This window comes from Eubalaena glacialis, chromosome 17, assembly GCF_028564815.1.
Source record: "Eubalaena glacialis isolate mEubGla1 chromosome 17, mEubGla1.1.hap2.+ XY, whole genome shotgun sequence".
NCBI classification, from domain to species: Eukaryota; Metazoa; Chordata; class Mammalia; order Artiodactyla; family Balaenidae; genus Eubalaena; species Eubalaena glacialis.
In genome coordinates, this window is record NC_083732.1 from 88,702,552 (window position 1) to 88,716,774 (window position 14,223).

The window sequence follows — 14,223 nt, forward strand, 5'->3', positions numbered from 1 at the left end:
TACAATTGATTTTTGTATCTTGATCTTATATCCCCCAGTCTTGCTAAACTCATTTACTAATTCTAGCAGCTTTTTTGTAGAGTCTCTGAGATTTTCTACGTAGACAATCATGTCACTGGTGAATAAAACCAGTTTTACTTCTTCCTTTCCAATATGGATGTCTTTTATTTATTTATTATTATTTTCCCCTTGATGACACTGTCTAGAACCTCTAGTACAATGTTGCCTTGTTCCTGATCTTTGGGGAAAAGCATTCAGTCTTTCACCATTAAATATGATATTAGCTGTGGGTATTTCCTAGACGCCTTTTTTCCAGTTAAGGAAGTTCCTTCCTCTTCAATTTTCTGGGAGAGTTTGTATAGAATTGGTATTATTTTTTTCCTTAAATGTTTGGTAGAATTTCCCAGTGAAGCCATCTGTGACTGGAGCTTGTTTTGTGGGAAGGATTTTAAACCACAAGTTCAATTTCTTTCACAGATACAGAGCTATACAGGTTATCTATTTCTTGGGTGAGCTTTAGTAGTTTTTACCTTTTAAGAAAGTTGTGTCTTTCATCTAGGTTGTTGAATTTATTGATACAAACTTGTTCATAACATTCTGTTTTCATGTTTTTAATATCTGTGGTGATGTCACTTCTCTCATTCCTGATATTGGTAATTTTTATCTTCTCTCTTTTTTTCCTGGTTAGTTTTTCTAGATATTTAGTAATTTTATTGTCTAAAAAAAATAGCTTTCGGTGTCATTGATTTTTTCCTATTCCTTATTATTTTTCTGTTTTCCATTTCATTGATTCCTGCTCTGATCTTTGTTATTTCTATTCTTCTTCTTACTATGAGTTTCATTTCCTCTTTTTTTTTTTCTAGTTCCATAAGATAGTAGCTGAGGTCATTGATTTGAGACCTTTCTTCTTTTCTAATATAGGTGCTTAATGCTATAAATTTCCTTTTTCTCATTTTAATTTTATTGGAGTATAATTGATTTACAATGTTGTGTTTCAGGTGTACAGCAAAGTGATTCAGTTATACATATACATACATTTATTCTTTTTTTTTTGGGGGGGGGAACACTGCACGGCTTGTGAGATCTTAGTTCCCTGACCAGGGATTGAACCTGGGCCCTTGGCAGTGAGAGTGCAGAGTCCTAACCACTGGACCACAAGGGAAGTCCCTATTCATTCTTTTTTAGATTCTTTTCTCATATAGGTTAGCCCAGAATATTGAGTACAGTTCCCTGTGCTATACAGTAGGTCCTTGTTGATTATCTATCTTATATACAGTAGTGTGTGTATGTTCATCCCAAGCTCCTGATTTATCCCTCCCCCCACGCCATGTTTCCCCTTTGGTAACCATAAGTTTGTTTTTGTTTTTATTTTGTTTTTGTATTTTTTTAATAAAATTTATTTATTTATTATTATTATTATTATTTTTTGGCTGTGTTGGGTCTTCGTTTCTGTGCGAGGGCTTTCTCTAGTTGTGGCGAGCGGGGTCCACTCTTCATTGTGGTGCGCGGGCCTTTCACTGTTGCGGCCTCTCTTGTTGCGGAGCACAGGCTCCAGATGCGCAGGCTCAGTAGTTGTGGCTCACGGGCCTAGTTGCTCCGTGGCATGTGGGATCTTCCCAGACCAGGGCTCGAACCCGTGTCCCCTGCATTAGCAGGCAGATTCTCAACCATCGTGCCACCAGGGAAGCCCCTTGTTTTTGTTTTGTAAATAAGTTCATTGGTTTCATTTTTAAAAATTAGATTCCACGTATGAGTGATATCATATGATATTCGTCTTTCTCTGTCTGACTTACTTCACTTAGTATGATAATCTCTAGGTCCATCCATGTTGCTGCAAATGGCATTATTTCATTCTTTTTTATGGCTGAGTAATATTCCATTGTATATATGTACCACATCTTCTTTATCCATTCATCTGTGGATGGACATTTAGGTTGCTTCCATGTCCTGGCTATTGTAAATAGTGCTGCTATGAACATTGAGATGCATGTATCCTTTCAAATTAGATTTTTCTCTGGATATATGTCCAGGAGTGTGATTTTATGTACCATATTACTATAAGATGTTAATAGGAGAAACTGAGTATGGGGTATATGGGAACTTTCTGTATTTTCACTATTTTTCTGTAACTCTTGAACTATTCTAAAATTTAAAGTTTATTTTTAAATGGCATTAATGTGCATATTTGTTATAATGCAGATTGTGATTCGGTGGACCTGTGGCAGGCCCCGGGATCCTGCATTTCCAAAAGATCCAGGATGCATGGACCACACTTTAAGAAGATGCCACTTTTGCTACTGAGTTTAAATGTCATCCTTTTGTAGGTAATCTGTTTTTTCTCTCTGACCGCTTTAAAATTTTTTCTCAGGGACTTCCCTGGTGGTCCAGTGGTTAGGACTCTGTGCTTTCGCTGCTGTGGCCCAGGTTCAGTCACTGGTCGAGGAACTAAGATCCCGAAAGCCAAGCAGTGCAGCCAAAAAAATAATAATAATAAAATAAAATTTTTTATCTTTGTCTTTGGTTTTCTATAATTTTGCTACAGTGTTTTGATATGGATACTTCATTTGCCATGATTGGATTTTATTGTGCTTCTTGGATATAATGATTCATCAATTTGGAAAATAATTATCACCTATTATTTCTTCAAAAATTATCTCCCTATTTCCTTCAGGATCTTCTTCTAGAACTACAGTTAGACCAATGTTAGAGTATTTTGTTATATGCTGTCTGTTAACCTCTTTCATATTTCCCTGTGTCTCTGGAATGAATTCTGAGTAACTTATTCAGATCTGTCTTCCAAGTTACTATTCTTCAACTGTGTCTAATCCACTGCTGAATCAATCCACTGAGTTTTAAACATTATTATATGGTTTATTCCTAGAAGTTCAACTAAATTCCTTTACAATCTTCTTGAGTTTTTTAGATGGAGTCTCATTTCTCATATTATAAATTCTTTCACTTCATAATCATTTTCAACAAACTTACTATATATTCTTTATTGAATAATTCCAATGTCCTAAGTCCCTTGGGTTCTAATTCTGCTTTTGTTTATGCTGACTTATTCATAATGGTTTGTTTTCATTTGCCTTGTAATTTTGAATTGTGAGATCGTGTTTGAAAGACTGGGTTTTATCTCTGGGAATCCTGCGAGGCCTTGCGGGCAAGATCCCCAGAGAAGGTTGTGTTCGCTCACGCCAGGCACAGCCACAGCCCACCTGGGGCCACGCGGGCTTAGTTTCTCCGCGTGGGCTTCCCCAGAACGTACAGGCAGAAGACCCGAGGTGACAAATGTCCAGTGGAAACTTTTTTTTGCATCCAGGGAGGTTCCTTCTGTCAGCATCTGCCTGTGCTGGGCCGTCGCTAGTGCACATGCTCACTAAGCAGAGCCCACTGGGGACACAGGTGTCGTGTGGTACCTGCCTGTGCAGCCCAGGCCCTCGTTCTTGCTCCTGAGGGTCTGCTGGAGCCCGAGGTTTTGGGTTCCTAGGGTCGGCAGGCTCCTCAGGGAAGTGTCAGCCCCCACGCTGAAGTTCTGCTTCATTTTTCACCCCTGAGGATTTCCTTTTCTTTCTTGTGACCTCAGGTACCTGAGAAGGTGTTTGTTAATTTTCACCTGGGAGCTTCACAGTGGGAGGGTTTTCCGGGGCGTCTGGGTCTGTCGTGCTGCTGCCGCTGCGAAGGTGTCGTGGTTCCAGCAGGTGCAGTTGGTGATCCACTCAGAGCCCATCTGGGGGGTGGGTGTGCCCATCCCCCAGCTGCTGTGGACTCACGCCAGCACCCTCAGCGAGAGGTGCCCTGGGATGACCGAGCTGCCTGGCTAACAGGTGCCTGGGAGCCGCCTGCCCCCACCCAGGGCAGCCCGTAGTCCACGGCTGGAGGGGGGATAGCAGCCTAGACCGCTTGTCGCTGGAGAAACAGCCCTCTGAGGTGAAACTCACAGTCCTGAGACCCCACGGATCAGGCCACGCGTGGTGGGCTTCGCCGAAGCCACACCTTCGCCCAGTGCTTTTCTCCCACCCTCTCCCGAGAGCACACCCCCCGTAAACCAGGTGCACCTGGACCGCCGTCGTGGGCTCTGCTTCTGGGGAGCTGATCTGAGACAGGTGCTTGCCGGGCGTGGTCCCCGGAAGCATCCCCCGCAGCGGGGTTTGGGGTTGGACGCCCACGGCTCACCTCCGGCGGCGGTGCACGTTGTTAGTCCCAGCACCTAGAGCAGGACTGGTGCTCAGACCGTACGTGGTGAAACGTGCCGCGTATGGTGGGGGGAGGGCACAGGTACCATGGCGGGGGCGTGGCCCAAACCGTGTGCCCCGAACCCACGTGCTGCAGGGCTGACTCCTGGACCTCAGGATGGGACTGTGTCTGGAGATGGCATCTTTAAAGAGGTGATCAAGGTACATGAGGTCATGAGAGTGGCCCCAACCCAATCCGACAGGTGTCCTCACAAGAAGAGGAGGTCGGGACATAGACACGCACAGAGGACGGCCCCATGAGGACACAGAGAGAAGACGGCCGTCCACATGCCAAGGAGAGAGGCCTCAGGAGGAACCAGCCCCGCTGCCTTTTTTTTTTTGGTTGCTCTGCGCCGCTTGTGGGATCTTAGTTCCCCGACCAGGGATCGAACCCGGGCCCTCAGCAGTGAGAGCGTGGAGTCCTAACCACTGGACTACCAGGGAATTCCCATCCCTGCTGACAAGTTGATCACAGACTTCGGCTTCCAGAACCGAGAAGAAGTACGTTTCTGTCATTTAAAAGCCCCTATCCTGTGGTATTTGTTGCGGCAGCCCTGGCAGCAAGAATGTGATGTGGGGTCTCCGGCGAGGCCCCGAAGGACAGCCCCAGCTCTGAAGTGAGGACAGAGCACGTGCGGACTCCACAGAGCTGTTCCTAGAGTGCTCCTGGGGCTGGGGGGCTGCACAACTGACCACAGGACGTGGGTGACCGGGCGACCACAGCTCCCGTCAGGAGCTGGTGCCCTGAGACCCACCGACACACAGTTGGCGGGCTGGGCGAGGGCTTAGGGTAAGGGGGAGTGGACGACAGGCTCTGGCTCACGCAGAGCCAGAGGGCTACGCGAGCAGGTGGCCCACACCCTCATGTCCCGCACTACTGCCAGACCACAGCCTTGCAGAGGGTCCCCACGAGGGCACGGAGGAGGAGGCCTGGCCGGGTGCACCGTGGCCCGTGCGGTGTGTCGGGCTGCGCGCAGGCACAGCCCCACTCGGGGCTGCCGACAGCGGCCGGGGAAACCCCTGGCTGGAGCTTCTGCGGTGCACTGGGTAACCCCCAGAGTGGAGAGGACAGCGGCTCCCGGGCGGCCAGGAGGAATGGCCTGGCTGGCTGGTCAGGGCCCGAGCGCAGCAGGAGTGCAAGACGGGAAGGAGGTGCTGGGTGGACGTGGGAGTGAGGTCTCGCCTCACGCGCTGACGTCTGCTGGGAGCACCATGAGGAGCCGCTGAGCCACCCACGGACTTGACCAGTGGATGCTGGTCACCCTGTGACCAGCACATGGGCTCACAACCGGGGTGGCCCCGTAAGCACGGGCTGGCGACACGTCCCCTCCCAGCCTGGCCCGAGGCCCACCAGCAACAAGAGGGAGATGGATCACTTCAGCTCGGCTGCCTTTGCCTCTCAGTCTCCCTATGGGTTCCTGCAAAACATCACCTTGGACCTCAGACCCCTCTTCCGGCAAGGGGGTACCGCAGGGGTCCAGGCCTACAGGACACCACACCCTCCAGAAGCTGCTGGCCTGGCAGAATGTTGGACGGCCTCATAAGGAAGTAGCTGACACCCTGAGGGACTGCAGTGCCGTCCTTCCGGATGTGGGCGTGAGCTTGAGTCAATGACCCCAGGAGGCGGCCCACCAGGTCTGGGAACCCAGGAGTGGAAGCAGAAGCGGCCCACCCCCAACGGGCCCCGGGACCTGCTGGGGCGCAGGCGCTTCTCATCCCTGCAACTTCAGGCTGTGAGACCCTCGTGGTCCTGGTCGGCGAAGGAAAGCACGGCCACCCGGGGCGTGGCGGGAGCGTCCCACTCAACTCACAGCCACGGCTACCACCTGGCCAGGCGGCTCCTCGTTGCAGTAGACCAGCAGGCCAGGCGGTCACCATCCTGGCCGGGAGGACCCTGACCACCCACGGAGGCAGGGCTGCTGCCCCGGGCACCTCGGTATTTCCACGCCCAGGTTTAACTGCAAGTGGGCAAGAGAGCAGAGCCCGACAAGGGCTCGGTAACCAGGACTTTAGACCCCCAAGGATGAGGGGCCACCCCCTGGGGCAAAGCAGGGAGATGGCATCGGTCAGGCCTCAGAGCCAGTGGCTCACCGGGGCTGTGGTTTGCCCCACTCACCCTCTTCCACCGGCCGCCGCTCAGGCTCGTGACCGCATCCTTCTCTGGAGAGTTACCCTTGGCCGACACAGACCAACTTACCCAGGGGTCACGCTGCCTCTTCCACACAGTCAACGACCGACTGAAGGGCATGTAAGACCCCCGTCCCAGACGCAAGCGCCAATCACAAACCCAACCGGACGGGCTGGGCCGAGGGACAGGTCACCACCTGGACTGAGCAGGCCCCAGCTGGCCCGGCCTCCACCCCGCCCTATGCTCTGGATCACTCAGCCTCGGTTTCTCTGAGGGGTGCAGTCCCCGGCCAGCATCTTCACGAGGCCCCGCTCTTCTGCCCCAGGCCAGGACACAGCGGCCAAGCTCAGAGCCTGGGGCTGCAGCACCCTCTTAGCCCAACACACAAGCTGACCTCAGGACAAAAAGTGAGACAGGACCCGCGGGAAGGTTGGAATTGCTTTTATTGGGGCGAGCGCCGCAGGCCCGCCGTGGTCGGGTTAGTGTTCTGTCCTCAGAGGCAGCCGAAGCCTGGGCCTCCACCCGCCACCTACCTGGGTTAGTGGGACATGCAAAGCTCAGTCGGAGAGCAGAGGCGGAGGCGGAAGCCACCAGGGCCCGGGGCTGGATGGGACAGGACTGGTGGCACCGGGCTGGGCTGCCTTGTCCCCAGGCCCAACACAGGGGTTGAGGCGCCCTGGGAGAGGCAGGCAGGCAGCACCCAGGGTGGGGTTCCAGGGGACACTGGGCCCACGGAGGGGAAGAGGCCTGCAGAAGCTCAGTCGTGCCCGGCCGGCACGCCCGAGAGCTGGGCAGTGGTGAGCCTTTCACCAGGAGGGTCTGTCTCCCACCCCAGGTCTGGATCCTTGGGGCCTGGGGTGCGAAGGGGGACACAGAAGGCACTTACTAGGGAGCTGAGGCTGGAAGGCTGAAGCCAGAGGCGTGGGGTCTCGGGCGCAGGTGGGGGTGCTGGGAATGGAGCCGGGAACAGGCTGGGGCCTGGCCCGGGCCAGCTGGGTCTGCAGACTGGACCCTCATCTTCCCATGGGGAAGGGGCAGCCTAGAAGAGATGGCTGACCCAGGACTCCCTCCCTCCCTCCCTCCCCAGCAAGGCCCACCGAGCAAGCAGGTCAGTCTCGGAAACAGGAGAAAACGCTGGCGCTGAGGGCCCTGCTACTGGCGGGGCCGATGCCTGTTGCCCGAGCAGGTGGCTGGGGGTTGGGTGGGGCTGGCCTACAGGGCTGGGGGAACCTCGCCCAGATGGAACCCCCCTGGGGAGATGAGAGGGCTGAGTTGGGGGCCCAGCTCTGGACCCTCCAAGGCACCTGGCTGTGGTGAGTGGCAGGTAAAGAGGAGCAGGAAGACCTGGGGGGGGGGTCGGGGGGCGAGGTGGTCAGTGGGGCTGGACTGGCCCCGGCCCCCGAGAGACAGGCCGTCTGGACAACAGATATACATTAACATGTTAGTCTGCACTTTTTGGTTAAACTTTAGGCACCGCTTGGGAGGAAGACACCTTGAAACATTAAAGACCCCAGCGCCTGGGCGGGGAGTCTGGCCACATGCAGAGCGGGAGGCGGGGTGCAGGAAGGGGTCAGGCTGCCGTTGACTCGGGGCCCCCCGGGGAGGGCGCGGGCCCTGAGACGTAGCGGCGGCCATAGCCCGAGGAGGAGTAGGACGAGGAAGAGAAGGTCATGGAGAAGCCCGAGGTGGTGGCGTCGAAGCTGCCGCGACGGGACCCAGCCCGGGAGCCGGTGCGCGAGCTGGAGCGTGAGCCGGCCGCGGAGCCAGAGCCACTGACGCTGTAGGGGCTGTAGTAGCCCTTGCTGGACTGGGCCGCAGCCTCCAGCAGCCGCAGGCCCGTGCCCTCCTCCACCATGCTGCGGTCCAGCGCATCCTTGTAGGAGATCTTGAGCTTGGTCTTGGGGCAGGTGAGGTACTTGGAGTAAGCGCTAACGTCGCGCAGCTTCTGGGCGGTGCGGGCATCCACGGTGCCGCGCTGCAGGGCCTCGTCCAGGGCCACGCGGCCTGGCGTGTCGGGCTCGATCAGGCCGCCCGTCAGGTACTGCACCTCCAGGAAGCGCTGCCCCGCCTCGTAGTAGAGCCAGCCCTTCTTCAGGGCCTGGGCGGCCGACATCTTGGTCTTGGTGCGTGGGTCCTCGAAGCCGCAGAAGGCCTTCTGGGCCAGGTTGATGCGGTCCACCATGATCTTGTCCACCAGGCCCTTGTTGACGGCGTCGGTGACGGGGAAGCGCTCGCCAGTGCTGGGGTCGATGATGCCCCCGGTGCAGGCCTGCGCCTCCAGCAAACGCTGCCCGGTGATGTTGTCCACCAGGTTGCGGTGCATGGCCTCCGTGATGGACACCTTCTCCAGCGTCTCCGTGTCCAGGATGCCAGCCACGGGGCCCGTCTCCTCGGTGGGGTCGGACAAGGAGGCCAGCTGGGTCCTGGAGACAGCGGGGCTGACAGGGTAGGAAGAGGAGGACCCCACGGAGGACGAGCGTGAGCGGAAGCCGCCGGCGTTGCCCGAGAGCATGTCGGCGAACTCGGTGATGGAGAGCGTGCCGGCGCGGTACTGGTCCAGTGCCGAGCGGTCAATGAGGCTCTTGGCGATGGCCTCGTCGATGTCGTACTGGCGGCCCGAGCGGCGGTCGATGATCATGGACTTGACCACGCCGTCTGAGGAGGAGATGGTGATCTCCTCCCACTCGCACTCCTGCTCGGACAGCTCCAGGTAGGTCTGGTGGTCGATAAGGCCCTTGCGGTAGGCCTCGTACACCGACATCTCCTTGCCCGTCTCCGGGTCCACGATGACCACACGCCGCTTGCGCACTGAGGACTTAGAGGACGTCTTCCGCTCCCGCTTCTTCTCCTTCAGCGGCAGGAGCCTCAACCCCGTCTGGGGGTCAGTGACGCAGCGCTCCATCAGCTGCAGGTAGGTGAGGTTCTCCTCCGTGTTGGGGTCAAAGAAGCCCTTGGTGTCGTCCGAGGGGTCGCTCAGGATCTCATTCATCTCCTCGTCAAAGAGGCCGCGCTGGTAGGCCACGTCCACGGGCAGGCGGTGGCTCTCCTCAGGGTCGATGATGCCGCCCGTGGCGATCTGGGCCTCCAGCAGCCGGATGCCATGGTCCTTCAGGATCAGACCCTTCTTCATGGCCTGGAAGAGGGAGATGAGCTTCCCGGAGTAGGGGTCCTTGTAGCCGGTAACGGCACGCTCGGCTGACAGCAGCTTGTCCTTAAACTCAGGACCCACAATGCCCACGCGCACAGCCTCCTCCACGGTTAGCTTGAGCCCCTTGATGGGGTCGATGACGTAGCCGGTGGCTGCCTGCGCCTCCAGGAGCTCGAAGGCCGTGCCAGGGCGGATGATGCCCTTCTTCATGGCCTGGTACACCGACAGCCGCTCCTTGGTGGCATCGACGAGGACGCCGGCGATGCTGCTGGTGCCCTCGAGGAACTTCTGCAGATTCTTGGAGACCTCCTCGACGGAGGTCAGGCCCTCCTGCAGCCGCAGCGCCGTGGCCTCGTCCATGACCCGCGAGCGCACCAGCTCCTCCACCGTGATCTGCTTGCGCAGGCCGCGGAAGGTCAGCTTGCGGGCGTCCGCGAGCGGCAGGAGGAGCAGGCCGCTGGCCTCGTCGCGGCGGCACCGCTGGAGCAGCTGCGTGTAGCTGAGGCGCTCGTCCGTGGAGGGGTCCACGTAGCTGCGCACCTCGCTGGGCTCTGACAGCTGGTCGTGCGTGTCCTTGTCGAGGTAGCCGCGCTGGTAGGCCACGTCCAGCGGGAGGTGGAAGCCTAGGCGCGGGTCGACGATGCCTCCCGTGGCCAGCTGAGCGTCCAGCAGCCGCAGGGCCTCCTCGGTGGGGATCAGGTCCTTCTTCATGGCCTGGAAGAGCGAGATGGTCTGCTCCGTGTAGGGGTCACGGTAGCCGGTCACGGCCCGCTCAGCCGACAGCAGCCGGTCGTGCAGCTCGGGGCCCACCAGGCCCTTCCGCACGGCCTCATCCACGGCCAGCCGCTCGCCCTTCACCGGGTCCAGCAGGAAGCCCGTGGCCGCTTGTGCCTCTAGCAGCTGGCGGGCCACCTCAGCACTCAGCTGCCCCTTCTTGAGGGCCTGGTAGATGGTCAGCGTCTGCCTGGAGCCGGGCCTGTAGATGCCGGCCACACAGCCCGTGCCGTAGAGGTAGCGCCAGGCGGACTCGGCCTCCAGCACCTCTTGGAGGCTCCTGGTGCCCTCCCGGAGCAGGCTGTAGGACTCGCGGGAGATGACCCGGGCCTCGTATAGGTCCTCGGCGGTGAGGCGGCGGCCGACGTAATCGTAGGAAGCCACGTTCTGCTGGCGGACTATCTCGGTCTTCTCGATGATCTCGATGATAATGATGATCATACGCTCCTTGGTCACGCGGCCGGCCTGGAAGTCGGCCATCAGCTGGGCCTGTTGCTCCTGAGGGATCAGGTCCGACTGCATCACCTCCCACAGGGACATGGTGGAGCCACTGTGGCCACCGCTCCCAGGGATGTCGATCTGTGTCTCCTCGAAGGCCCTCCGGGTCTCCTCCTCGGTGTACACCTGCGTGGTCTCCACCACCTCTGCCTTCTCTGCCCCTCTCAGCGGCAGAAGCCGCAGGCCCGTCTCGGGGTCCTCCACGCAACGCTCCAGCAGCTGCATGTAAGTGAGGTTCTCGTGCGTGTTGGGGTCGAAGAAGCCCTTGGTGTCGTCGCCGGGGTCCTGCAAGACGCGGTTCATCTCCTCGTCGAAGTAGCCGCGCTCGTAGGCCACATCCACGGGCACGCGGTGGCTGTGCACGGGGTCGATGATGCCGCCTGTGGCGATCTGGGCCTCCAGCAGGCGAATGCCGTGCTCCCTGAGAACCAGGCCCTTTTTCATGGCCTGGAAGAGAGAGATGGTGCTGCCTGAGTAGGGATCCTTGTAGCCCGTCACGGCCTTCTCAGCCGACAGCAGCTTCTCGTGCAGCTCAGGGCCCACGACACCGGCCTTCACGGCCTCGTGCACATACAGACGCTGGTTCCGCACGGGGTCCACCAGAAAGCCAGTGGCTGCCTGGGCCTCAAGCAGGAGAGTGGCTGTGCTGGGCCTGAGCAGGCCGCGTCGCATGGCCTCGTAGATGGTCACCTTCTCCTTGGAGTCCTCCAGGTAGATGCCGGCAAGGCAGCCGCTGCCCTGGAGAAGTGTCCGCACCGAGTCCAGCTCCGAAAGGTCCTTGACCGACGTCTGGCCGTCCTTGAGCTGCTCGTACTGGATGGTGTCGAGGACCCCGGCGGCCAGGAGCTCGCTGGCCGGCACAGGGGCTCGGAGGCCGCTGAAAGAGAGCCTCTCCCGCCGCACGGTCTCTGCTTCCTCCACGATGGTGATGAGGATCTTGATGATCTTCTCCACGGTGACCCTGCCCGTGCGGAACTGCCGCAGCAGCTCCTGCCGCTGCTCGGCCGTGAAGTACTCGGAGCTGATGAGCTCCCACACCGTCACCGTCCTGCCCTGGAAGCTGCCCACAGGGACCTCGACGGTGGCCTTCTGGAAGGCCTCATGGGCCTGGAGCTCGGAGTAGAGCTCCTGCTGCCGGGCCCGGGCAGCCTCCTCCGAGAGCGGCAGCAGGCTCAGCCCCGTCAGCTGGTCGGGGCGGCACTGCTGCTGGAGGTGGCTGTAGGTGACTGGCTGCCACGTACGGGGTTCACGGTAGGTCTTGGCGTCGTCCTTGGGTGCTGAAAGGGCGGTGCTGGTCTCCTTATCCAGGTAGCCCCGGGCACAGGCGACGTCCAGGGACACACGGTGGCTCTTGCTGGGGTCCACGATGCCACCTGTGGACAGCTGGGCGTCCAGCAGACGCAGGCCCTGCTCCCTGGGGATGAGGCCCTTCTTCAGGGCCTGGAACAGGGACACGCTCTGCCCTGAGTACGGGTCCTTGTAGCCTGTCACAGCCTTCTCGGCCGACAGCAGCTTCTCGTGTAGCTCGGGCCCCACAAGGCCGGCGCGCACCGCCTCGTCCACAGTCAGCCGTGCGCTGGTGGTGGGGTCGATGATGTGCCCGGTGCCGGCCTGGGCCTCCAGCAGGGCCACAGCCGCCTCTGGCTGCAGCAGATCTTTTCTCAGGGCCTCGTAGATGCTCAGCTTCTGCCCTGCCTCCTCCAGCCACACACCCGCGATGACGCCAGAGCCCCGCAGGGCCCGCCGCACGGCTTCCACCTCGGCTACCTCCTGCACGGAGCGCTCGCCCCGCTGCAGCTGGCGGAAGAGCTCCCGGTCGATGACCCCGCCCTCGAGCAGCTCAGCAGCAGGGACCAGGGCACGCAGGCCCTCAAAGCAAAGCTGGCGCTTCTGCTCGCGTTCCTCGACCACAGTGACGACGATCCTGATGATCTTCTCCACGGTGACCCTGCCCGTGCGGAACTGCCGCAGCAAGTCCCGCCGCTGCTCGGCCGTGAAGTACTCGGAGCTGATGAGCTCCCAGATGGTCACCGTCCTGCCCTGGAACTTGCCGAACGGCGCGGACACGGTGGCCTTCTCAAACACGTCCCGGGCCTCCGAGTCAGTGTAGACCAGCTCACCACCCCTGGCAGCCTGGTCCGTGAGCGGCAGCAGCCGCAGGCCCGTCTCAGGGTCCTCCACGCACCGCTCCAGCAGCTGCAGGTAAGTGAGGTTCTCGTGCGTGTTGGGGTCGAAGAAGCCCTTGGTGTCGTCGCTCGGGTCCTGCAGGACGCGGTTCATCTCCTCGTCAAAGTAGCCGTGCCGGTAGGCCACGTCCACGGGCAGGCGGTGGCTGTGCACGGGGTCGATGATGCCGCCCGTGGCGATCTGGGCCTCCAGCAGGCGGATGCCGTGCTCCCGGACGATGAGGTCCTTCTTCATGGCCTGGAAGAGGGAGATCTGCTCCCCAGTGTAGGGATCCTTGTAGCCAGTGACGGCGCGCTCGGCCGACAGCAGCTTGTGATGCAGCTCAGGGCCCACGATGCCCTCCTTCACGGCCTCGTTGACGGCCAGCCGCCTGTTCCGCACGGGGTCCAGCAGGAAGCCTGAGGCCGCCTGGGCCTCAAGCAGGATGAGGGCTGTGCCCGGGCTCAGCAGTTGCCTCCTCAGGGCCGCGTAGATGGTCAGCTTCTCGTCAGCAGGCTTCAACAGCAACCCGGCAATGCTGCTGCGGCCCTGCAGGTAATGGCGCACGTCCTCCCGCTGGGCGAGCTCAGCCACGGTGGTGCGGCCCTGCGCCAGCCGCTGGAGCTCCTCTGCGCTCAGGACGCCCACCTCCTGCAGCCGCTGCGCTGGCACCTTCCGCCGCAGGCCGTCGAAGGCGTGCTCAGGCTCTGCCACCGCGGCCGGGCCATCGGCCGCGTCCTGGCCATTGGGCAGGACTCTGGCGGCCGCGGCCCGAGAGGGGGCGATCTCCTCCGAGCGTGCCAGCGCAGCCCGGCGCTCCTCCTCCAGGTGCTGCAGCCGCTCACGCAGCCTCTGGTTCTCCTCCGCCAGCAGCTTCTCCTGCTGCTGCTGCTGCTGCGCCAGGCGCTGCAGCTCCTCCTGCTGGCGCCGCACGCCCTCCTCGGCCTCGTGCTGCCGCCGCCGGGCCTCCTCCATGCTGGCCGCCAGCTGCTGCTTCTCCTGCTGCATCTGCCGCTGCTGCCGCTGCTGCTCCTCACGCAGCGCCTGCGCCTTGGCCACCTCGTCCTGGAAGAGCTGCTCCAGCTTGGCCTTCTCCTGCTCGATGCAGCGCTCGCGCTGCAGCAGGCTGTCCTTCTCGGAGAGGAAGCTCTGCTGCAGGGCCTGGGTCTCCTGCAGCAGCTGCTCCTGCCGCACCGTCTGCATCTGCGAAGGGGGAAGGGGGCGGTCAGGGGCAGGAGGGCCCCCCGGGAGCACCTGCCTGAGAGCAGACCCCGCCC

General features: G+C 59.2%; 1 protein-coding gene across 10 annotated transcripts in view; it reads right to left on the reverse strand.

Annotated features, from left to right (window-relative positions):
• Positions 1–6,786: 6,786 nt before the first annotated feature.
• Positions 6,787–14,223, reverse strand: part of PLEC (plectin) — a 59,320-nt gene continuing 51,883 nt past the window's right edge. For all 10 annotated transcript variants that reach the window (XM_061172187.1, XM_061172186.1, XM_061172193.1 and 7 more), the window contains one exon: positions 6,787–14,149. In XM_061172187.1, coding sequence (XP_061028170.1) covers positions 7,931–14,149 — 6,219 coding nt within the window. In that variant the 3' untranslated portion in view covers positions 6,787–7,930. The remainder of the gene's footprint in view (positions 14,150–14,223) is intronic.